The 24,914-nt window shown below is 43.2% G+C and overlaps 2 protein-coding genes across 3 annotated transcripts; both read left to right on the top strand.

The window, feature by feature from the left end:
* Nucleotides 1-2,461: 2,461 nt before the first annotated feature.
* On the top strand, nt 2,462-17,793 carry LOC129811915 (scrapie-responsive protein 1-like). The gene is made up of 3 exons (XM_055863671.1): nt 2,462-2,553; nt 15,862-16,119; nt 16,810-17,793. The coding sequence occupies exons 2-3, from the start codon at nt 15,872-15,874 to the stop codon at nt 16,862-16,864; spliced, it is 303 nt and encodes a 100-aa protein (XP_055719646.1). The 5' UTR covers nt 2,462-2,553; nt 15,862-15,871; the 3' UTR covers nt 16,865-17,793.
* Nucleotides 2,463-24,598, top strand: LOC129811914 (high mobility group protein B2-like). Of its 2 annotated transcripts, none has more exons than XM_055863668.1 (5): nt 2,463-2,553; nt 23,245-23,406; nt 23,576-23,727; nt 23,816-23,990; nt 24,088-24,598. In XM_055863668.1, exons 1-5 carry the CDS (start codon nt 2,494-2,496, stop codon nt 24,244-24,246), a joined length of 708 nt encoding a protein of 235 aa, XP_055719643.1. In that variant the 5' UTR covers nt 2,463-2,493; the 3' UTR covers nt 24,247-24,598. The 2 variants fall into 2 exon arrangements, with proteins under 2 accessions (XP_055719643.1, XP_055719644.1); XM_055863669.1 differs by lacking the exon at nt 2,463-2,553 and adding an exon at nt 22,341-22,447.
* The last annotated feature ends 316 nt before the right edge of the window (nt 24,599-24,914 follow it).

Consider the following 24,914-nt stretch of genomic DNA (forward strand, 5'->3'; position numbering starts at 1 on the left):
GCCCTAATCTATGGATTTCACATGACTGGGAATACAGATATGGATCTGTTGGTCACAGATACCTTAAACACAAAAGGTAGGGGCATGGATCAGAAAACCAGTCAGTATCTGGTGTGACCACCATTTGCCTCAAGCAGCACAACACATCTGCATCACAGATCAGGCTGTGATTGTGTTGATTGTGGCCTGTGGTGACGGATGAATGACACTGCAATGGGCCTCAGGATCTCATCACGGTATCTCTGTGCATTAAAATTGACATCGATAAAAAGCAATTGTGTTCGTTGTCAGTAGCTTATGCCTGTCCATACCATAACCTCACCGCCACTTTGGGGCACTCTGTTCACAACGTTGACATCACCAACACGACGCACTCTGTTCACAACATTGACATCACCCACACGACCCCATACACGCTGTCTGCCATCTACCTGGTACAGAAGAACAAACTTCTCCAGCGTGCCAGTGGCCATCAAAGGTGAGCATTTTCCACTAGTCGGTAACGACGCTAAACTGCAGTCAAGACCCTGGTGAGGACAGCGAGAACGCAGATGAGCTTCCCTGAGACAGTTTCTGACCGTTTGTGCAGTAATTCTTCGGTTGTGCAAACCCACAGTCATCAGCTGTCATCAAACCCACAGTCATCAGCTGTCCGAGGGGCTGGTCTCAGATGATCCCGCAGGTGAAGAAGCCAGATGTGGAGGTCTTGGGCTTGCGTGGTTCTACGTGGTCTGCAGCTGTGAGGCCGGTTGGATGTACTACCAAATTCTCTAAAATGACATTGGAGGCAGCTTATGGTAGAGAAATTAACATTCAATTCTCTAACAACAGCTTCGGTTGACATTCCTGCAGTGAGCATGCCAATTGCATGCTCCCTCAAAACTTGATTATCTGTGGCATTGTGTTGTGTGGCAAAACGGCACATTTTAAACTTTTATTGTCCCCAGCACAAGGTGCACATGTGTAATGATCATGCTGTTTAATCAGCTTCTTGGTATGCTATACCTGGCAGGTGGACGGATTATCTTGGCAAATGAGAAACACTTACTGACAGGGATGTAAATAGATTTGTGGACAGAATTTGAAATCTTTACATGTTGCGTTTTATATTTTTGCTCACTATACACCAAACATATCTACACACCCTGGTTATAAAGCTCGTATAAGTTTGGTGACTCTAACTACAAAGCAGGTGATGCCATCACAAAAACACATTTGGTTAAAAAAAGTACTTTCTTACCTCTTGCTTCTACACGAGGGTTGAGGACTAAACTGAGCATGTGCAGTGAGTCACATGATTCTAGCTTGTTCCTGATTGGAGATATTGAGTGTTACAACTATCCTGTGTTACAACCATCCCTGGTCTCCCATACTTATTGAGCTACTATAGGCCAATCAAAATATAAAATGTGTCTTAAACTTTTCTTGACATCAACCCGTCTGATCCTCCAATGAAACAAGGCCCATCCATAGAAGAGCATGAAACACCCACTACAGTGCCAATTACATCATTAAGCGTCAACCGCAAACTGCCATCTGTTATTGAGTATGATATGCTTTCAGAGCCCTGAAAGGCCATTTCTCAGTTTTCGGTAGCTGTATAACACAAAGTAAATACCGCTTGATTTGTTTAAAGTGGAAACTGCAATGGATAAAACTGTGCTGCCGTCCAATAAGAATTAATTGATTTAACACACTAGGTAGATTATTAAATTTGGCTGTGACGGATACTTTCACAGCCAACCAGCTCTATCAGCAGTCAGTGGAGCTCCTCTGCGTGTCAACAAGGGAAGGAGCCAAGTCAAGCCAAAGGTTACAGCTATAGAGAAACTTGCATTTGCCTTCCAACTGGTTCATTTACTGCATGCATCACTTGCATTTCATTATACCCAGACAGACACTCCATTTAAACCGTACGAGCATCCACCACATCTGATTGCAACACTCACAGCAATTCAGATGCTTTAGAGAGATTCAGTGAAAGGCAACATTCAGTATCAGGCATTCATTCATTCGCTCTTGGATGGTTCTCTATTGAAATGAAAAATGGCTGATATACAACTAATTAAAATAAAATCAAAACACATTGAAAACACATATACTAAAAATATAGCCTACTACTTCAAGGCTGCTAAATTGGTATTATACGTTTTTCTGGATGTGAATAACCGCTACTTGTTCGCTAGACTGTAAAACCATGATTCAGACCCGTTCGTGTACTTTTCCACAGCATATATGAACTAAATCTGTCTGAGACTGAGAGGTTTGGTTTGGATTACTCCCCAATGCTGGCCTCCTCTCTTAGCCCTCTGCCGTACTTGCATGTAAGCACGGCGTTATTGTCGTGCTTGTGCAGAGTGCGGATTTAATCAATGCCCTTGGTTATTTCTCTGGTTTACAGGCTGAGAGGAGAGAGGGGAGAGATGGTCATACTCTTAGCATGGGGTAGAGTAGGGAGAAAGACTCCTCTGTTTTCTGTTTTATACTTACTAAATGTACCCAATGAAAACGGGTCAGAAGCCACTGCCGTTCCTGAGGAGAGCACTAAATAAGGTAGGGGCTAATTTAATCAGCAGATAATGTTATGTAATTGGAAATATAATAATGATGGGGAGTTATAAGTAAATTAACACGAGTTATAACTAGTGATGAATGATTAATTATTATAATTCGATGATTAAAAATAATCATTCGTTTTTTCGATTTCGCTTTCGATTATTTGAGTTGAATGCTGTAACAAAACAGAATAAAACAATTAAAAGTACCATGATGGTAGTGACTGCCCATTACTGCTTATCACTTATTAACCATAATGTATTCACATTACTTTAATAACATATTTCAGTTGTTGTGTATATTTCATTTGTTTTATTTTATGATTGTATTATTTAATTCCAAGTCATGATCTCATCTCTTTAGAGCTGCTGAATATTCTGTCTGACAAAATCACTAATTTGTATCTCTTCGGAGTAAATAAGGCATACTTTTATGACTGAACACGAACTATAAGTCACTTAGATCAATGTTTTTCAGGTAGCGATACCCTGTCAAGCATCAGCTGCTCTCTAAATCCCCTCAAAATCGCGCATTCTTCTGCCGCTTACGGTAGCAGGCACAAAAGAAGGATAGACAGGACAAGTAGATGCGCGGTGGATTATGATCATTGTAGTTAATTACTACGATTTACGCTCTGAAATATGTAGGATATTGGCCTGTTGGAAACTACAACTCCCTACTACATCACACAGTTCAGGCTGGATCTGACTTATCTCTCGAGAAACTGCAATTTGTGCATTGACCTCACAGATAAAAACGAACGAAATGGAATTCAAATAATTGAACCAAAATCTCGGTTTATTGCTCAGCACTAGTTATAACTGCAATGTACAGAAGTGAAGTTTATAAGACTGCAATCATTGTACCGTGGAAATCTTTGCAATAATTGGGTTATGGTAATATAATTGAAATGCAAAATAATGTTGAATCTATTTAAAGCACAAGGTTGAATTATTTAGTGGCATAAGCGACATAGCAAATAGGCTGTATATATCCACCAATCTTTGAAATAACAGACAAATGCAATATTTATGTCCAGTATCAATATTGTTGCAAATTGAAAAATGTTATAGAGGATGTCCAACTTATGCTAGGTTCAAATTCTACAAGGAACAACATCGTAACACTATGTGAATCAGGGTCATACTTAAAGTGCCTTCAGAAAGTTTTCACATCCCTTGACTTCTTCCACATTTTGTTGAGTTACAGCATGACTTTAACATTTATACAATTTTGATTTTTTTGTCAGTAGCCAACACACAATGCCCTATAATGTCAAAGTGGACTTGTATATTTTTTATTATACAAATTCATACAATATTTAAAGTTGAAATGACTTGAGTCAAAAACTATTCAACCTCTTTGTTATGGCAAGCCTAAAGACGTTCAGGAGTAAAAATGTGCTTAAGAAGTCACCTAATAAATTGCATGGACTCACTCTGTGTACAATAATAGTGTTTAGCATGATTTTTGAATGACTACCTCATCTATGTAACCCACACATACAATTATCTGTAAGGTCCCTCAGTTGAGCAGTGAATTTGAAACACAGATTCACCCACAAAGACCAGGGAGGTTTTCCAATGCCTCGCAAAGAAGGGCACCTATTGGTGGATAAAATAAAAAAATAAAATAACAGATATTGAATATCCATTTGAGCATGGTGAAGTTATTAATTACACTTTCAATAATGTATCAATACACCCAGTCACTAAAAAGATACAGGTGTCCTTTCTAACTTAGGAAATCACTCACCATTAAAACAGTTACAGGGTTTAATGGCTGTATAGGAGGAAACTGAGGATGGATCAACAACATTGTAATTACTCTACAATACTAACCTAATTGACAGTGTGAAAAGAAGGAAGCTTGTACAGAATAAAATATTCCAAAACATGCATCCTGTTTGCAACAACACACTAAAGTAATACTGCAAAGAAATTTGCAAAGCAATTAACTTTTTGTCCTGAATACAAAGTGTTATGTTTGGGGAAAATCCAATACAACATGTTACTGTGTACCACTCTCCATATCTTAAAGCATAGTGGTGGCTAATAAGTTACAAACAACACAAATAAACTAACAAATGTGCAACCAGAGGGGGAAAAAACTCTGGACCACCTTTACTCCACACAGAGACGCATGCAAAGCTCTCACACCTTCCATTTGGCAAATCTGATGATAATTCTATCCTCCTGATTCCTGCTTACAAGCAAAAATTAAAGCACCAGGAACTAGATCAATAAAAAAGTGGTTAGATGAAGCAGATGCTAAGCTACAGGACTGTTTTGCTAGCACAGACTGGAATATGTTCCGGGATTCCTCCGATGGCATTGAGGAGTACACCACATCAGTCTTTGGCTTCATCAATAAGGGCATTGATGACGTTGTCCCCACAGTGCCTGTATGTACATACCCCAACCAGAAGCCATGGATTACAGGCAACATCCGCACTGAGCTAAAGGCTAGAGCTGCCTCTTTCAAGGAGCGTGACTCTAACCCGGAAGCTTATAAGAAATCCTGCTATGCCCTCGAACGAACCATCAAACAGGCAAAGCGTCAATACTATCGTACTACACCGGCTCTGATGCTCACCAGATGTGGCAGGGCTTGCAAACCATTACTGACTACAAAGGGAAGCACAGCCCAGAGCTTCCCAGTGACACGAGCCTACCAGACAAGCTAAACTACTTCTATGCTCGCTTCGAGGCAAATAACACTGAAACATGCATGAGAACACCAGCTGTTCCGGAAGACTGTGTGATCACGCTCTCCGCAGACAATGTGAGTAAGACCTTTAAACAGGTCAACATTCACAAGGCCGCAGGGCCAGACGTACTGCGAGCATGCGCTGACCAACTGGCAAGTGTCTTCACTGACATTTTCAACCGCTCCCTGTCCGAGTCTGTAATACCAACATGTTTTAAGCAGACCACCACAGTGCCTGTGCCCAAGAACACTAAGGTAACCTGCCTAAATGACTACCGACCCGTAGCACTCACGTCTGTAGCCATGAAGTGCTTTAAAATGCTGGTCATGGCTCACATCAACACCATTATCGTAGAAACCCTAGACCCACTCTAATTTGCAGACCACCCCAACAGATCCACTGATGATGCAATCTCTATCGCACTTCACACTGCCCTTTCCCACCTGGACAAAAGGAACACCCATGTGAGAATGCAATTCATTGACTACAGCTCAGCATTCAACACCATAATGCCCTCAAAGTTCATCAATAAACTAAGGACCCTGGGACTAAACACCTCCCTCTGCATCTGGATCCTGGACTTCCTGACGGGCCGCCCCCAGGTGGTAAGGGTAGGTAACAACACATCCGCCACGTTGATCCTCAACACAGGGGCCCCTCAGGGGTGCGTGCTCAGTCTTCTCCTGTACTCCCTGTTCACTCATGACTGTAAGGCCAGGCACGACTCCAACACCATCATTAAGTTTGCCAATGACAGAACAGTGGTAGGCCTAATCACAGACAACGATGAGACAGCCTGTAGGGAGGAGGTCAGAGACCTGGTCGTGTGGTGCCAGCACAACAACCTCTCCCTCAACATGATCAAGACAAAGTAGATGATTGTGGACTACAGGAAAAAGAGGACTGAGCACGCCCCCATTTTCATCGACGGGGCTGCAGTGGAGCAGGTTGAGAGCTTCAAGTTCCTTGGTGTCCACATCACCAACAAACTAACATGGTCCAAGCACACCAAGACAGTCGTGAAGAGGGCACGACAAGACCTATTCCCCCTCAGGAGACTGAAAAGATTTGGCATGGGTCCTCAGATACTCAAAAGGTTCTACAGCTGCACCATCGAGAGCATCCTAACTAGAGGTCGACCGATTATGATTTTTCAACACCGATACAGATTATTGGAGGACCAAATAAAGCCGATACCGATTAATCGACCGATTTTTATATATATATTTGTAATAATGACAAATACAACAATACTGAATGAACACTTTTATTTTAACTTAATATAATACATCAATAAAATCAATTTAGCCTCAAATAAATAATGAAACATGTTTAATTTGGTTTAAATAATGCAAAAACAAAGTGTTGGAGAAGAAAGTAAAACTGCAATATGTGCCATGTGTAACGAATGTGAAATGGCTATCTAGTTAGCGGGTACGCGCTAATAGCGTTTCAATCAGTTATGTCACTTGCTCTGAGACTTGAAGTAGGGTTTCCCCTTGCTCTGCAAGGGCCGCGGCTTTTGTGGAGCGATGGGTAACGACACTTCGTGGGTGGCTGTTGATGATGTGTGCAGAGGGTCCCTAGTTCGCGCCCGTGTCGGGGCGAGGGGACGTACTAAAGTTATACTGTTACACATGTAAAAAAGCTAGCGTTTAAGTTCCTTGCTCAGAACATGAGAACATATGAAAGCTGGTGGTTCCTTTTAACATAAGTCTTCAATATTCCCAGGTAAGAAGTTTTAGGTTGTAGTTATTATATTATAGGACTATTTCTCTCTATACCATTTGTATTTCATATACCTTTGACTATTGGATGTTCTAAAAGGTACATTAGTATTGCCAGCCTAATCTCGGGAGTTGATAGGCTTGAAGCATTGCGAAGAGCTGCTGGGATACGCAGTAAAGTGCTGTTTGAATGAATGCTTACGACCCTGCTGCTGCCTACCATCGCTCAGTCAGACTGCTCTATCAAATCATAGACTTAATTATAATATAATAACACACAGAAATACGAGTCTTAGGTCATTAATATGGTCAAACCGGGAAACTATCATTTCGAAAACAAAATGTTTATTCTTTCAGTGAAATATGGAACCGTTACATATTTTATCTAACGGATGACATCCATAAGTCTAAATATGCTTGTTACATTGCACAACATTCAATGTTATGTCATAATTACGGAAAATTCTGGCAAATTAGTTTGCAATGAGCCAGGCGGCCCAAACTGTTGCATATACCCTGACTGCGTGCAATGAACTCAAGAGAAGTGACACAATTTTCCTAGTTTAATATTGCCTGCTAACATGAATTTCTTTTAACTAAATATGCAGGTTTAAAATTTATATACTTCTGTGTATTGATTTTAAGAAAGGCATGGATGTTTATGGTCAGATATATTCATGCAACGATTGTGCTTTTTTCACAAATGTGCTTTTGTTAAATTATCCCTCATTTGTCAAAGTTGGCTGTCTTTGTTAGGAAGAAATGGTCTTCACACAGTTCGCAACGAGCCAGGCGGCCCAAACTGCTGCACATGCCCTGACTTTTGCACAGAACGCAAGAGAAGTGACACAATTTTCCTAGTTAAAAGAAATTCATGTTAGCAGGCAATATTAACTAAATATGCAGGTTTAAAGTTGTGTATTGATTTTAAGAAAGGCGTTGATGTTAATGGTTAGGTACACATGGGTCCAAAGACAGTGCTTTTTTCGCGAATTGTCACGTTCCTGACCTGTTTTCTGTTGTTTTGTATGTGTGTGATGGTCAGGGCGTGAGTTTTGGGTGGGCAGTCTATGTTTTCTGTGTCTATGTTGGTTTTGGGTTGCCTGGTATGGCTCTTAATTAGAGGCAGGTGTTTTGCGTTTTCCTCTAATTGAGAGTCATATTAAGGTAGGTTGTTCTCACTGTTTGTTTGTGGGTGATTGTCTCCTGTGTCAGTGTCTGTATGTTACGCCACACAGGACTGTTCCGGTTTTTGTTAGTTAGTTCGTTTTATGTAGTCTGTTTTCCTGGTTCATGCGTTCTTCACGTTGTATGTAAGTTCGTGTCCAGGTCTGTCTACATTCGTTTATTTGTTTTGTAATTATTCAAGTGTTTGTCGTGTTTTTCCGTTTTGTCTATTAAATCATTATGTATTCACAACCCGCTGCATTTTGGTCAAATCCCTGCTACTCCTCTTCGGATGAGGAGAAGGAGGAAGCCCGTTACAGAATCACCCACCAAACCCGGATCAAGTAGCGGGTTAAAGGACAGCGCACAAAGCAGGATTTCTGGTCTTGGGAGGAGATCATGGAAGGAAAGGGACCATGGGCTAAAGTTGAAGTTAATCACCGCCCATGGGAACAGCTGGAGGAAACCGGAGAGAGGAACAGGCGTTATGAGGAGACGCGTCTAGCACGGAAGCCCGAAAAGCCAGTGAATACTACCCAAAAATTTCTTGGGGGGGGGCTAAGAGGTAGTGGGCCGAGGGCAGGTAGGAGACCTGCGCCCACTTCCCAGGCTAACCGTGGAGAGCGGGAGTACGGGCAGACACCGTGTTATGCAGTAGAGCGCACGGTGTCTCCTGTACGTGTTCATAGCCCGGTGCGGGTTATTCCACCCCCCGCACTGGTAGGGCTAGGGCTAGGGTGAGCATTGAGCCAAGTGCCATGAAGCCGGCTCAACATATCTGGCCTCCAGTACGTCTCCTCGGGCCGGTGTACATGGCACCAGCCTTACGCATGGTGTCCCCGGTTCGCCAACACAGCCCAGTGCGGGTTATTCCACCTCCTCGCACTGGACGGGCTACGGGGAGCATGCAACCAGGTAAGGTTGGGCAGGCTCAGTGCTCAAGGGAGCCAGTACGCCTGCACGGTCCGGTATTTCCGGCGCTACCTCCTCGCCCCAGCCCAGTACCACCAGTTCCGGCACCACGCACTAAGCCACCTGTGCGTTTCCAGAGCCCTGTTCCTCCTCCACGCACTCTCCCGATGGTGCGTGTCTCCAGCCCAGTGCCTCCAGTTCCGGCACCACGCACTAAGCCATCTGTGTGTCTCCAGAGCCCTGTACGCACTGTTCCTTCTCCCCGCACTCGCCCTGAGGTGCGTGCCCTCAGCCCGGTACCTCCAGTTCCGGTACCACGCACCAGGCCTATAGTGCGCTTCGAGAGGTCAGTGTGCCCTGACCCTGCTCCCCGCACTAGCCTTGAAGTGCGTGCCGTCATCCCGGTACCCCCAGTTCCGGGACCACGCACCAGGCCTACTGTGCGCCTCAGCAGGGCAGAGTCGGCCGTCTGCCCAACGCCTTCTGCACTGCCTGTCTGCCCAGCTCCGTCTGAGCCATCTGTCTGCCCAACGCCTTCTGCACTGCCTGTCTGCCCAGCTCCGTCTGAGTCATCTGTCTGCCCAGCGCCGTCTGAGCCATCTGTCTGTCCAGCGCCGTCTGAGCCATCTGTCTGTCCAGCGCCGTCTGAGCCATCTGTCTGTCCAGCGCCGTCTGAGCCATCTGTCTGTCCAGCGCCGTCTGAGCCATCTGTCTGCCCAGCGCCGTCTGAGCCATCTGTCTGCCCAGCGCCGTCTGAGCCATCTGTCTGCCCAGCGCCGTCTGAGCCATCTGTCTGCCCAGCGCCGCCTGAGTCATCTGTCTGCCCAGCGTCATCTGTCTGCCCAGCGCCTTCTGAGCCATCTGTCTGCCCAGCGCCTTCTGAACCATCCGTCTGCCACGAGCCATTAGAGCCGCCCGTCTGTCCCGAGCCATTAGAGCCGTCCGTCAGTCAGGAGCCGCTAGAGCCGTCCGTCAGTCAGGAGCTGCCAGAGCCGCCAGCCAGTCAGGAGCTGCCAGAGCCGCCAGCCAGTCAGGAGCTGCCAGAGCCGCCAGCCAGTCAGGAGCTGCCCTACAGTCAGGAGCTGCCCTACAGTCAGGAGCTGTCCTACAGTCAGGAGCTGTCCTACAGTCATGAGCTGTCCTACAGTCATGAGCTGTCCTACAGTCATGAGCTGCCCTACAGTCATGAGCTGCCCTAGTCATGAGCTGCGCTACAGTCATGAGCTGCCCTACAGTCATGAGCTGCCCTACAGTCATGAGCTGCCCTACAGTCATGAGCTGCCCTACAGTCATGAGCTGCCCTACAGTCATGAGCTGCCACCCAGTCCGGAGCTGCCACCCAGTCCGGAGCTGCCACCCAGTCCGGAGCTGCCACCCAGCCCGGACCTGCCAGAGCACCTCAGCCCGGACCTGCCAGAGTCCCTCAGCCCGGACCTGCCAGAGTCCCTCAGCCCGGACCTGCCAGAGTCACTCAGCCCGGACCTGCCAGAGTCCCTCAGCCCGGACCTGCCAGAGTCCCTCAGCCCGGACCTGCCAGAGTCCCTCAGCCCGGACCTGCCAGAGTCCCTCAGCCAGGACCTGCCAGAGTCCCTCAGCCAGGACCTGCCAGAGTCCCTCAGCCAGGACCTGCCAGAGTCCCTCAGCCAGGACCTGCCAGAGTCCCTCAGCCAGGACCTGCCAGAGTCCCTCAGCCAGGACCTGCCGCCCCTTATCCCGGTGCTGCCCCTTATCCCGGTACTGGCCCTTATCCCGGTGCTGGCCCTTATCCCGGTGCTGGCCCTTATCCCGGTGCTGCCCCTTCATTTAGGTGGTTTTAGTTGGAGGGTGGTCATTGGGAGGGGGATACAGAAGCGGGGAGTGACTATGGTGGTGTGGGGACAGCGTCCGGAGCCTGAGCCACCACCGTGGTCAGATGCCCACCCAGACCCTCCCCTGGACTTTGTGCTGGTGCGCCCGGCGTTCGCACCTTGAGGGGGGGGTTCTGTCACGTTCCTGACCTGTTTTCTGTTGTTTTGTATGTGTGTGATGGTCAGGGCGTGAGTTTTGGGTGGGCAGTCTATGTTTTCTGTTTCTATGTTGGTTTTGAGTTGCCTGGTATGGCTCTTAATTAGAGGCAGGTGTTTTGCGTTTTCCTCTAATTGAGAGTCATATTAAGGTAGGTTGTTCTCACTGTTTGTTTGTGGGTGATTGTCTCCTGTGTCAGTGTCTGTATGTTACGCCACACAGGACTGTTCCGGTTTTTGTTAGTTAGTTCGTTTTATGTAGTCTGTTTTCCTGGTTCATGCGTTCTTCACGTTGTATGTAAGTTCGTGTCCAGGTCTGTCTACATTCGTTTATTTGTTTTGTAATTATTCAAGTGTTTGTCGTGTTTTTCCGTTTTGTCTATTAAATCATTATGTATTCACAACCCGCTGCATTTTGGTCAAATCCCTGCTACTCCTCTTCGGATGAGGAGAAGGAGGAAGCCCGTTACACGAATGCGCTTGTTAAATCACCTGTTTGGCGAAGTAGGCTGTGATTCAATGATACATTAACGGGCACCTCATTGATTATATGCAACACAGGACAAGCTAGATAAACTAGTAATATCATCAACCATGTGTAGTTAACTACTGATTATGTTAAGATTGATTGTTTTTTATAAGATATGTTTAATGCTAGCTAGTACCTTACCTTGGCCCCTTGCTGCACTCGCATAACAGGTAGTCAGCCTGCCGCGCATTCTCCTCGTGGAGTGCAATGTAATCGGCCATGATAGGTGTCCAAAAATGGCGATCACTGATTGTTATGAAAACTTGAAACCTGCCCTAATTAATCGGCCATTCCGATTAATCGGTCGAACTCTAATCCTAACTGGTTGCATCACTGCCTGGTATGGCAACTGCTCGGTCTCTGACCACAAGGCATTACAGAGAGTAGTGCGAACGGCCCAGTACATCACTGGGGCCAAGCTTTGCCATTCAGAAACTCTATACCAGGCGGTATCAGAGGAAGGCCCTAAAAATTGTCAAAGACTCCAGCCACCCTAGTCATAGACTGTTCTCACTGCTACTGCACGGCAAGTGATACCGGAGCACCAAGTCTAGGTCCAAGAGGCGTCTAAACAGCTTTTACCCCCAAGCCATAAGACTCCTGAACATCTAATCAAATGGCCTCCCAGACTATTTGCATTGCACCCCCCCCCCCCCCCCCCCTCCTTTTACATCGCTGCTACTCTCTGTTGTTATCATCTATGCATAGTCACTTTAATAACTCTAACTACATGTACAGTTGAAGTCGGAAGTTTACATACACCTTAGCCAAATACATTTAAACTCAGTTTTTCACAATTTCTGACATTTAATCCTAGTAAAGATTCCCTGTCTTAGATCAGTTAGGATCACCACTTCATTTTAAGAATGTGAAATGTCAGAATAATACTAGAGAGAATTATTTATTTCAGCTTTTATTTCTTTCATCACGTTCCCAGTGGGTCAGAAGTTTACATAAACTCAATTAGTATTTGGCAGCATTGCCTTTAAATTGTTTAACTTGGGTCAAACGTTTTGGGTAGCCTTCCACAAGCTTCCCACAATAAGTTGGGTGAATTTTGGCCCATTCCTCCTGACAGAGCTGGTGTAACTGAGTCAGGTTTGTAGGCCTCCTTGCTCGCACACGCCTTTTCAGTTCTGCCCACACATTTTCCGTAGGATTGAGGTCAGGGCTTTGTGATGGACACTCCAATACATTGACTTTGTTGTCCTTAAACCATTTTGCCACAACTTTGGAAGTATGCTTGGGGTCATTGTCCATTTGGAAGACCCATTTGCGACCAAGCTTTTACTTCCTGACTGATGTCTTGAGATGTTGCTTCAATATATCCACATCATTTTCCTCCCTCATGATGCCATCTATTTTGTGAAGTGCACCAGTCCCTCCTGCATTAAAGCACCCCCACAACATGATGCTGCCACCCCCATGCTTCACGGTTGGGATGGTGTTCTTCGGCTTGCAAGCCTCCCCCTTTTTCCTCCAAACATAATTATGGTCATTATGGCCAAACAGCTCTATTTTTGTTTCAACAGACCAGAGGACATTTTTCCAAAAGGTTCAGGATGAAAAGAAACGGAATGGAGCTAAGCACAGGCAGAATCCTAGAGGAAAACCTGGTTCTGTCTGCTTATCACCAGACACTGGGAGCTGAATTCACCTTTCAGCAGGAGAATAACCTAAAACACAAGGCCAAATCTACAGTGGAGTTGCTTACAAAGAAGACGGGGTCTCAACTTACTGTTGAGAGTTAGAATTGTACAATTGGTGAATTTTCTAAATTTGGTTGTGCATCAGCAGTTCTTCATATATGTCACTCACTGACAGTCACTCAATTAGTCCATATCAGTTAACATTTTGAAGATTGGTAAATTAGTCAAATTAGTCTAGCCAGCTATATGAACTTTTAGTAATCATGGCTGAATTATGTGCCCAGGGGGCCCCCATTGATTTTATTATTCACGCTCACTCAGATATCATATCTCTTAAATGTAATCTACGTAATCCCCAAAACAAATGATTTATCATGAGAGGGACATAAGTAATGCTGCCTACTCCAAGAAAGGTTGAAATCTCACCTTTCTGATAAAAATAGTTATAAATTGCTGAGGTGTAGTCACTTTTGAGGACACAAGCTCAAGTACACAAGTAAAAATATGAATTTTATTTTGTATGTATTTCCTATTCAACAAAACTGTATGAATAACACTTGAAATATAGTATAATGAAATTATAGTTATAGTTGTAAAAATAATAACTATAAGATTTCACCTTCCTTATAACTGTAAAAATACATATTTGTATGTCTAGTATTATGCAGGTTTCTCTTGATCAAAATGTCTGCCACCCACCGCTATGAACGTCACACAAAAGAGCTCTAGCTTGGCTTCCTCAACTCGCCTTTCATCTTACTATTGCCTGTCTAGGACAAACAAAAAGTGTTTTTTGTTTAAAATCTATTAATCTTTTCAGATTACTGTGATAAAGTTGCTTATAAATCGATCTCTGAATGTGCTCGAGCGACGAAACCACTCTATCCTGTTGAGATACGATTTCAGGATTTTAAGGCATGTGCTTTGTCAGCGGCTGTGATGTACGGTTTAGACAGGAGTTGATGGACAGTCGGAGGAGCGAATGAAATGGTAGAAGGGACATCCCAGCTTCAAGTGGTGTCACATTTCACATCTTAAACAAAGATGATGGATATACTGACAAGACACATGTCTCACTGTCCTAACAATGGAAGTCGTTGTCCACAAAGCGGCATAGTGTGTCGTCTAGATCCCGCCTATTCTTTCTTTGGATTGGTGGATACAATTCAATTCAAGGGGCTTTATTGGCATGGGAAACATGTGTTAACATTGCCAAAGCAAGTGAGGTAGATAATATACAAAAGTCAAATAAACAATAAAAAATGAACAGTAAACATTACACATACAGAAGTTTCAAAACAATAAAGACATTACAAATGTCATATTATATATATATATGCAGTGTTGTAACAATGTACAGATGGTTAAAGCACACAAGTTAAAGTAAATAAACATAAATATGGGTTGTATTTACAATGGTGTTTGTTCTTCACTGGTTGCCCTTTTCTGGTGGCAACAAGTCACAAATCTTGCTGCTGTGATGCACACCGTGGAATTTCACCCAGTAGATATGGGAGTTTATCAAAATTGGATTTGTTTTCGAATTCTTTGTGGATCTGTGTAATCTGAGGGAAATATGTGTCTCTAATATGGTCATACATTGGGCAGGAGGTTAGAAAGTGCAGCTCAGTTTCCACCTCATTTTGTGGGTAGTGTGCACATAGCCTGTCTTCTCTTGAGAGCCATATCTGCCTACGGCGGCCTTTCTCAATAGCAAGGCTATGCTCGCTGAGTCTGTACATAGTCAAAGCTTTCCTTAAGTTTGGGTCAGCCACAGTGGTCAGGTATTCTGACACGGTGTACTCTCTGTTTAGGGCCAAATAGCATTCTAGTTTGCTCTGTTTTTTTGTTAATTCTTTCCAATGTGTTTCCAATGTCTTCCTCTCTGTCCTAAATCACACAGGAGGAAGAGATACACTAATGAGTTGTTATGCGTTACCGCTCGATGCAAGCCACAGATCGATTTTATAAACGAAAGTGTCGGTCGGAACCGGTACCAGAACCACGCAGGTCCTCTATGCGTAGGAATTTACATCTTTAACATGGCATAAGTCATGGCAAAATGTGTACAATTGCAGGAAATTAGCTTTTAAACTGCAAACATTTTTCCACAGCTCAAAGCAAAATGTGTAGAATTGCAGGACATTGCAATAAAAAGTTCTGTAAAGCAAACATATTTGTTTGCGTTTTGTTAATAAATAAATATTCTAACAGATCCCTCTGTACATATTGAAGTTTTTCATCTCGGTGCTGAGTTAATGTGAGTTAATGTGTAGTGGCAAATTGTAGAACTAATAGGCTACGTGTTTTGTTGATCAACTGAGGTAAATGAAGCTACAGCAACCAATGTGATCATCTTCTCCAAATAGCATTTTAGATTTGTTTTATTTGAAAGAAATGCAATAAATTAACTTCAACTTTCAAAAAATGTCCCTCCACCCCCTCTGGACCTCACTAAAACTCAGACCCTGCCTATGGCCCTAACGGGAATATATTTTTTTGTGGGTTGGATTTGTAGTTAATGTTAAAACGTATTTATATATTAATAACTGGGGTGACTTTGGAGACATTCTAACCAATTATATACATTATGTCGTCCTATTTACAGCTTGATCATAATGAAGGCACTACTCATTGCTGCTATTCTCTTGGTTGGACTATTGGCAATGGGCAGCGAGGCCATTCCATCAAACCGCTGGTCCTGCTACAAGAAAGTCTTGAAGGGCAGGGACTGTCACAATGTTGGCATCTCCAACGGAGTTGCGACCATGCGACCCATCGATTCCCTGCAGAACCATTTCTGGGAGGGGAACAAATGCGACATGGTGTGCTACTGTAACTTCAGTGAGCTCCTCTGCTGCCCAAGGTACAGCAATTCCATTCTCCGCCAGTAGGCGGCGCCCAAGTTCAGCACACATATACAGTCTATATTAATACAGTTCTGGAACAGTGGAAGGCTCTGTGGTGCTGTTATGTGTACTGGAGGCCGAATGGAGGCCGGCGGGCAGTTAGGCGCCAATTATAGTTGGGAACGAATTGGATCCAGTCACAGGCTGCCCAGTGAACACTGCCTACATTGTGATTATCATAATCCACCTATTTATACAGTCAGGCACGTGTGCCTGCTGCCGTGCAGTGAACTGTGATGTGGAGTTGACTTTTGTTTCACTGGTCAGTTAAAAGGTCATTCGTGCTGTTTTTACGTCATGGCCTTTGCTCATGTAATGCAAATACACTATGGCTAGGCCTATGCATTTTGGCTCTGTTTTTAGTCAGCTGTTGACTACAGAGAATTGTTTTTCCTTTAAAGAGGCACTATATGCCTGGAAATCAAACAGATACACGGAGCTTATCAGTTTGCAATCACAGCTTATCAGTTTATCAATTGAAAATAATGCCATTCTTGACTAGACGCTTCCTTCATTAACTAGGCCATTCTCTCCTGAACCACATGGTCCATCCACTAGAAAGTCATGGACAGTTTACCATAGTCTCGGATTCCAGGCTAATAGGGCAAAATACTGAACACATGTTTTTATTTTTTATGTTGTTCCAGGGATGTCTTCTTTGGACCCAAAACCTCCTTTATAATTCCATGCAAAACCATCTGAGCCATCAGTCGTTTGAATGGACAGTGAACACGGACGGTGCAATCTTCTGAATTGAAACAAGAGTAAAGAGTAAATGGGGCCAAGGGGGATGGGCCAATCCAATCCGGACTACAGAATTACATGCATTTCATTCTTCACTTGGAGACAGCTACAACAACGACAGGTTCAGAAGGCTGGAGCTAAAACAAAAGCACAAGCTTTGAAGCTGAAAAAAAAGAGGCCCATCTTTCACAATACTTGGGCCTACAAATAAAATGCATTATTTTCGGTCTCAAATACAGCACCCAGTATATTTATTATCTGTGAAGACAATTCAATAAATGCAGCCCGTGTCCCTCCTTTGCCACTTGTATATCTGACTTGGCAGACCCTTTATTTGGCATTTGCAATGATGCGACACTCCCCATTATCTACACCCAAACGTAAACAGATCTCACTATTTGGCAACAGTCATAGTACAGTAATACCACGAGTGTGCCTTTATATTGAGTTATTGCACATCGAAAAATATGATTCAATAGTTAATAGTATGCCATTCTTGAGAGACATTGCATTTTATATTCAAGGCTATTAAATGCCGTACATGTCAGCAGGATCATAAAATGTGATGTTGTGATGAGCCCATGAAGCATGATTTTACATGGCTGAAACAAGTAGGCTGTACAACTGTATTGTAAATGTCTTTGCAAAAGGCTTATAGTATTGTGTGTGTTACTAGGCCTAACTAACTGTAAGTCGTTCTGGATCAGAGCGTCTGCTAAATGACTAAAATGTAAATAACATAGCACTACAGATCACCTAGACTGGTGTAGCTGTTTTAACAAGTTGTTCTACTGTTCCACGACATCTCCCTGTACTTATCCAATGATTTTATATCAATTACACCACTGTGTGTGAGAATATTAATAAACAGATCGGTTTGAGTGTTATTTTGCCTGCAGGCCTTACTTGTTGTATTATGAAACCACCTGTGTAGCTCACGTTTCCTTTGTGAGCTTGTTATGTTCCAGTTTGTTTTTGATAGACTTGCTTATGTCAGTCAATTAGAAAACATCACTGATTAATATTGTTGTAATTAGAAGAGATTGTTCTACTGCTCAATGCAGTAAACAAACTGAATTAAGGCTCTTGAGGGGGTAAGATTTATTCACGGTTTCACTGTTTTTCTCCTAATAACAGATTCCAGTAACTGTAGAATAGGCCCACAGTGAAGGATGTCAAATCGCACAAATGCATCTAATCGGGGCAAGTCAGTTAAGAACAAATTCTTATTCTTATTTACAATGACGGTGTACACCGGCCAAATGGAACTCCCAATCACGGCCAGTTGTGATACAGCCTGGAATCGAACCAGGGTGTCTGTAGTGACGCCTCAAGCACTGAGATGCAGTGCCTTAGACCGCTGCGTCACTCGGGAGCCCAAAGTACTTCAGTACTTCAGCCCTCAGTTCAAAGTGAACACACATAAACCACCCATAAACTGCTATCCTGTTTTTCCCCTATGTCTAAAATCACTCAGCACCGAGGATGGTAATTGGAGAGGAATCGAGCCTGCACTCTCCTGCCACCTTTAAATACCTATGTTTGACACCCCATGGATAAAATCATCTGCTTCCCACAACGAGGATCCAGTATGAATAGAATCTCGGGTCCAGTGAGTATGTGAAAGGGTGTTTTGTCAGTTGGGCCCATTGGTAAACAACTGGGGGGCTTACAGTTTTATGCTAATGCTGATTGTCTTGTCAGCTCCTTTTGCTTGTGAGGCTATGTGCTTTTACTATGGGGCTGGGTGAGAACGGCTGTGTTGGTGAGGCTAGAAAGGAAACCTTGTGCATCTACTTTACATCTTTTGTCTTGTGGCCTTATCTTTCATTTGATATCTAACCATTTGGTATGCTATTTGTCCACATTTACTATAAGTTAGCCACAACTTCACGCCTGACATTATTTTTTTTACAGTGCTTAATTGTGACTTTCCAATTTGCCCAGCTACTGGTCTAGGCCTCTGGGGTGGCAGGTAGCCTATTAGTTAAGAGTGTTGGGCCAGTAACCGAAAGGTCACTGGTTTGAATCCCTGTGCTGACTAGATTCAAAATCTGTCTGTGCCCTTGAGCAAGGCACTTAACCCTAATTGCAACAAGGTTTCCGTCAATAATGGCTTATCCTTGGCTGTGACCCCATGCGCCAAGGTTGACTTGGGGGGAGTGAGATATGCAAAAATATAATGTCCACGTGTATAATACACACTTTTACATGTGTGAAATAGGGCAAATGTAAGGACCAACCTAATTATAATTAATATTAGTCACTTGTTGGCAAGCGTAAACAAGGGCCGATTATGTCATAACATAAGCATACTACTATATTGATGCTATGGAATGAGAATAAAAACACTTTACTGCACTGGGAGATCCTTGGACCTTCTAGGATTCTTTCTCTCCAAGTGCAGCTGGTATGGCGGCATTCAACATAGTGGCAACATGGACGCTCAGCCTCATTGACACTTGAGCAGCTGAGGCCTGCAGGAGAAAAGACACTCACAATCAATCTTGACACACAACCCCAACGACTCTGCTTACTTTTTCTCCTCCTGACACACTTAAACCAGTTTGAGCTGAACTGCTCCAGTTCCGCTGAGGCCCTGGCTTTGCGAATGCAAAACAGAACAGGAGGAATGAAGCAGGGTTGTGACTTGATGGAGTACAGCTACGACCGGAAGTTACTTTTCAAAAGCATTACCGGTTAGGAGAGCATGATAGCTAACTCTAACCTTTTTTATAACCTTTCCTAAATCCCCTAACCTGCTACCTTAATTCTCCTGACCTGCTGCATAAATTCTCCTAACCTGCTACAAAAAAAGTAACTTCAGGTTGTAACTGTATAGGCTACCACCTAGTTTCTACCATGAAGCAGCCTGACTGAGTGAACAACAGTGAAGATGGCTGAAAATTGCTAATGCTAGCAACCAAGTAGGCCCTTTTCATTTTTCAAGAGAAGTCCCATAGGTTTCTTTTAGGCTTACACTCTTACAAAAAGAGTTCCAAAAGGGTTCTTCGGCTGTCCCCATAGGAGAACCCTTTCTGGTTCCAGGTAGAACCCATTTTGGTTCCAGGTAGAACTATTTGGGGTTCTATGTAGAACCCTCTGTGTAAAGGGTTTTACATGGAACTCAAAAGGGATCTAACTGCAACCAAAAAGGGTTCTTCAAAGGGTTCTCCTATGGGGACAGCCGAAGAACCCGTTTAGGTTCTAGATAGCACCTTTTTTCTAAGAGTGTAGAGCAAGGAGAAGTTTTCCATAAATGATTTAGACATTGGACTACTACTTTAACATAGTAAATCTAGAAAGCTGACCCCAACAATAGACCACCAAGCTCGAGCTCGCCACACACCTGGACTAATTATTTATAAAATGGGTACATTTATTGCCGATGCATCAAAATAGCTCAGGTATGTTGCCCAGTAGGTCTATCTGAAATTGCAGCTAAGGACATTGGGACAGTAGCTAGCAAACACACATTGATGCTGCGATAATGTACATCAATTTGTGAGAATATACATACTTGTCTGTAGTATTGATTGCTGCACTGATCGATTAGGGGGAAATTATAATGCTGGCAGCAACCTGGTCTCAGAGAATAAGTATTATTCTGTACCCTCTATTTGGTATGATATGTTTATTTTCGTATGGTATGTATTAATTTGTAGATGTCCATCACCCATTTTGTATTTTTTATTTTATTTTACCGTTATTTTACCAGGTAAGTTGACTGAGAACACGTTCTCATTTGCAGCAACGACCTGGGGAATTGTTACAGGGGAGAGGAGGGGGATGAATGAGCCAATTGTAATTGTATGATATGTTACACGTTACAATTCATATTTAACAAATGCAAACGTACAATATGTTACGAATTTGTGAAATGAAAATGCAAAACATACAATATGTTATGAATTAAGAACAACAACAAAACAGATGCTATGAATTCTAGCTAGGTGGCAAGGTGACTAATGTTAGCTAGTTGGCTGACGTTAGCTAAGCTAGGGGTTAGTGTTATGTTTAGGAGTTAGATTAAAGGAATAATGTTAGGGTTAGCTAAAAGGGTTAAGGTTAGGTTTAGGGGAAGGGTTAGCATGCTAAGTAGTTGAAAAGTAGCTAAAAAGTAGTATGTAGTTGAAAAGTTGCTAATTAGCTAAAATGCTGAAGTTATCCATGATGATATTCGAACTCACAACCTTTGGGTTGCTAGACTTTTGCATTATACCCTACACGTTTTTGCCTTAAGCCAAAATGTGTCTTATGTAAGCATACCGAAAGTAACATATCATATTAATTTGAGTGACCCGGATTTTCATATACTATGTTACGTCTAGTCTATGAGACCAGGCTGCAACAATAGGCTATGCTAGGCTATAGGCTTAACTAGGCTATATAAAGCTACCACTAGGCCAATATTGCAATGATATCCTGATTTAAGACTGTTTGAAAACAAAAGCTTCAGTCGCGTGGCGTGGCTTTATTTTGCAGAGACATTGCTACAATGTCTGCGGCTCGCTAGTACAACACAAAGCGTGGGAGCACACTGGGGTCGCATCTGCACGCAGCTGACAGCTGTTCCCCTGCTGGCCTTTGTGCTCTTGTTCTACGGTTATGGTGGAGCTTGCTGTTACATTTCTGACTGGCTAGATGGACACTTGCACATGGAAACATTTGAGCATTTATAAGAGCTCAGGCAGAACGTATCAATGGCTGTGTGGGGTCTTTCTGTAGTAACATTGTAACACTGTCTGACATTTTGAAAACGTTTTACATGAATACATACATGTTATTTGCATTGCATATCGAAATCTAGCTCAAATGTCTGCGCATGTTGTTGCTCAAATCTGATTGGCTTAATTTTTTCCCCGTGGGGACGTGGGTGAACCATTGTTTTTGTAAGTTTTAGTTTCATTTCATGATCATTCACCTTGATTACTGGCATCTGTTATCTCGCAGCTCAAACATTTTATTGGGTTTTTATTTTCATCAATAACTGTTCATTTCTATTGTTTCCTTAATTATCTGACGGGCTAGCAGTGGCAACGGATCCTGTTAATATGATCCTTGGGACGTCACTACCACCCCCATTGCAGTTAACATTTTAAATAATTACAGTCGGTTAATAGTTAAGGTTAGGTAAGGTTAAAGTAAGGGTTAAGGTTAGGGTAGGGACGTCCCAATGATCTTGGATAGCACTGACCCAGTGGGAACGGCCATCCAACAACACAACCCCCTTCAAAGCGTTTTGGCTTTTGGCGCCGTCTATTTTAAATCCCCACTCCGGCCAATCACATGAGTTTTTCATTAACCCACCACAGACAACCTTGATAGTCTCAAAATATAGACCTTCAGCCAATCCAAACACCGTTCATGCCCTGCGTCCCAGATTCAAATCGAAATGCGTAATTTCAGCCAACCGTATATGACAAGCGGGAGGAGCTCTAGAAAACATTTAATCAAGTTTGTGCGAACTGTCTCTCACTCACAAAACAGTGCGAAGGACTTAACATTGGCACTCATTGTACTTGTGTGGCTGGATAATAGGTGAGTAAGAGAACTTCTACGCCTATCAAATCTTTCGTGATTTTCTACATGTACAGTTTGTTTTTGGAATGCTTTTGAACTTGAGGCAAAACCTCTCAAATGATTACTGAAGAATATATGTGGTTAACTATTTTACTCAACTAAGCCAGCGAAGTTGGGAAGCGCGTGCTGTGATGCAGTTACTATTTAGCTAGCTAACTTGATGCCCTAACACATTTTTAAAGAATGTATTGTTCTGGCTGTAGCCAAGAATGTTCAGTATGATAAGGAACATTTAAAAAATATTTTCCGTTCAGAAAATACTTGTTGGGTACTTCTTTCAGACATAACATGCTAACATCGTGCTAGCTAACGTTAGTTGGCGATGTTGCACGATGCATTCCATACTTGCTGCCATTGACTGAGCTAGCCTAGCTAGCGTCGTTACTGGACTAACTTTGATCAGCCTTGCAGAAATGGTTTAGGTAACATTTCGGTGTTTATCTATGACTAACGGGTATCATTCTGATGACCCAATGTATCAATGTTTAAATGGTTTGATCCTACTTATTGCGTTTGTTGGGACTTGGTTTAGGCGGGAAACAAAATGGAGGGACGCTTATTGTCCTAGCCGTATAGCCACAATGAAGCAGGAACTCAATCGGATTAGCGCGGTTTCGCGTCCTTGGGCTGTCCGTGGAGTCGTTTGTGGCTTGTTTACTCGGTGGTACCATCCGAATACATATCTTTGACGTGTATTTATATATTATGAGATTTTATTCAATTTTTGCTTATTTTTTATTTTTTTGCTTTTTCAGAATATAGCAGCCATGCCGGGTAAAGATCCTAATAAGCCGAAGGGAAAGACTTCTTCCTATGCGTTCTTTGTTGCTACGTGCCGGGAAGAACACAAGAAAAAACACCCAGGAACTTCAGTGAACTTTTCCGAGTTCTCAAAGAAATGCTCAGAGAGGTGGAGGGTAAGTTCTGACTGAGCGGCCGCCATGTAAAAGTTGTTTTTTTTCCGGGGGGCGGGGCAAAGCTTGGCTACGTAACAGTTAGTAAATCAATGTATCAAATGGTGGGGATTTGGCGCAACATGGATGCTGCAATGAGTGGTGTGACTAATGCAGTTTTTCTCTTTTCCAGACCATGTCTGCAAAAGAGAAGGTGAAGTTTGAGGACATGGCCAAGGGTGACAAAGTCCGTTATGACAAGGACATGAAGGGTTATGTGCCCCCCAAGGGATCTAAGGCAGCAGGAAAGAGAAAGAAGGACCCCAATGCCCCCAAGAGGCCACCGTAAGTACTCCACCTATACAACTGTATCGTTTTCTGTAGTGTTCAGATTTTGAAACTAAATGTGTTCTCAACATTCTATCCCCAATAGTTCTGCATTTTTCGTGTTCTGTGCTGAACACCGTGGAAGAATCAAGGCTGATAACCCAGGCATGGGCATTGGCGACATCGCCAAGCAGCTGGGTCTGCTGTGGGGCAAGCAGACTCCCAAAGACAAGGTGCCACATGAAGCAAAGGCCGCCAAGCTGAAGGAGAAGTATGAGAAGGTAAGGTCCACTTCAACTATCACTTATGACCAACTAGAACCGTTGTAGGAGACTCGTCATGAAAATCAACTCATGTTAACTGAATTGTTTGTTGTAGGATGTTGCTGCCTACAAGGCTAAGGGAGGCGCAGGTGCAACTGCTAAGAGTGGCCCTGGCAGGCCAGCTGTTGGCAAGAAGGCAGCACCCATGGATGATGATGACGATGACGAAGAGGAGGATGATGAGGAAGAGGAGGATGACGAGGATGACGACTAAACTGCCTGGAAACTTGAGCTGGAGTATTTGCAAAACAATGTGAACCTTACAATGTAACATTTATAGCATTTTGGATTTTTCAGAACATGTACAGTGATGTGCAATGGCTGCAATAATGCATACAGGGGTCATATTGTGCTATCTTGTAAATTAACAGCTCTTATTCTCAAAGCACTGCTTGTTTTGTCTTTGGATGATGGTGACATGTTCTTTTCCGCCCTATATTGATATTGTTTCCACTGCCGTTTTTAAGAAATACAAGAAAATGTGTAGACGTTTGCGACCCATTTTTAACGTGGAGTTTCAGTATAGAATGATTTCTTTTTATAATAAAATTTTGTTTTGTATATTATGATTAACTTCCTTGCCTTGTTGATGACAAGTTAGATTAGGGATGTGATTAGACAACTAGTCCAATATATATTTTTTCCCTTCACACTCCATGAACTGGTCTTTCAGATCTAAACATTTAAAAGCCCACTTGGTAGAAAAAGATAGCTGAATTGGCTGTAAAAGTAGCCAAATGTATTCCATGTTGGTTAGCTACTTGTTTCAAGGTAGTGACCTAATAAATTGCACTAAAACTTCAATGATATAGCTTAATACTCAAACCATTTAAGTATAATGAACAAAATAAATGCAACCTGTTGGGTTTCATGAGCTGAAAT

This window comes from Salvelinus fontinalis, chromosome 15 (genome assembly GCF_029448725.1).
Source record: "Salvelinus fontinalis isolate EN_2023a chromosome 15, ASM2944872v1, whole genome shotgun sequence".
NCBI lineage: Eukaryota > Metazoa > Chordata > Actinopteri > Salmoniformes > Salmonidae > Salvelinus > Salvelinus fontinalis.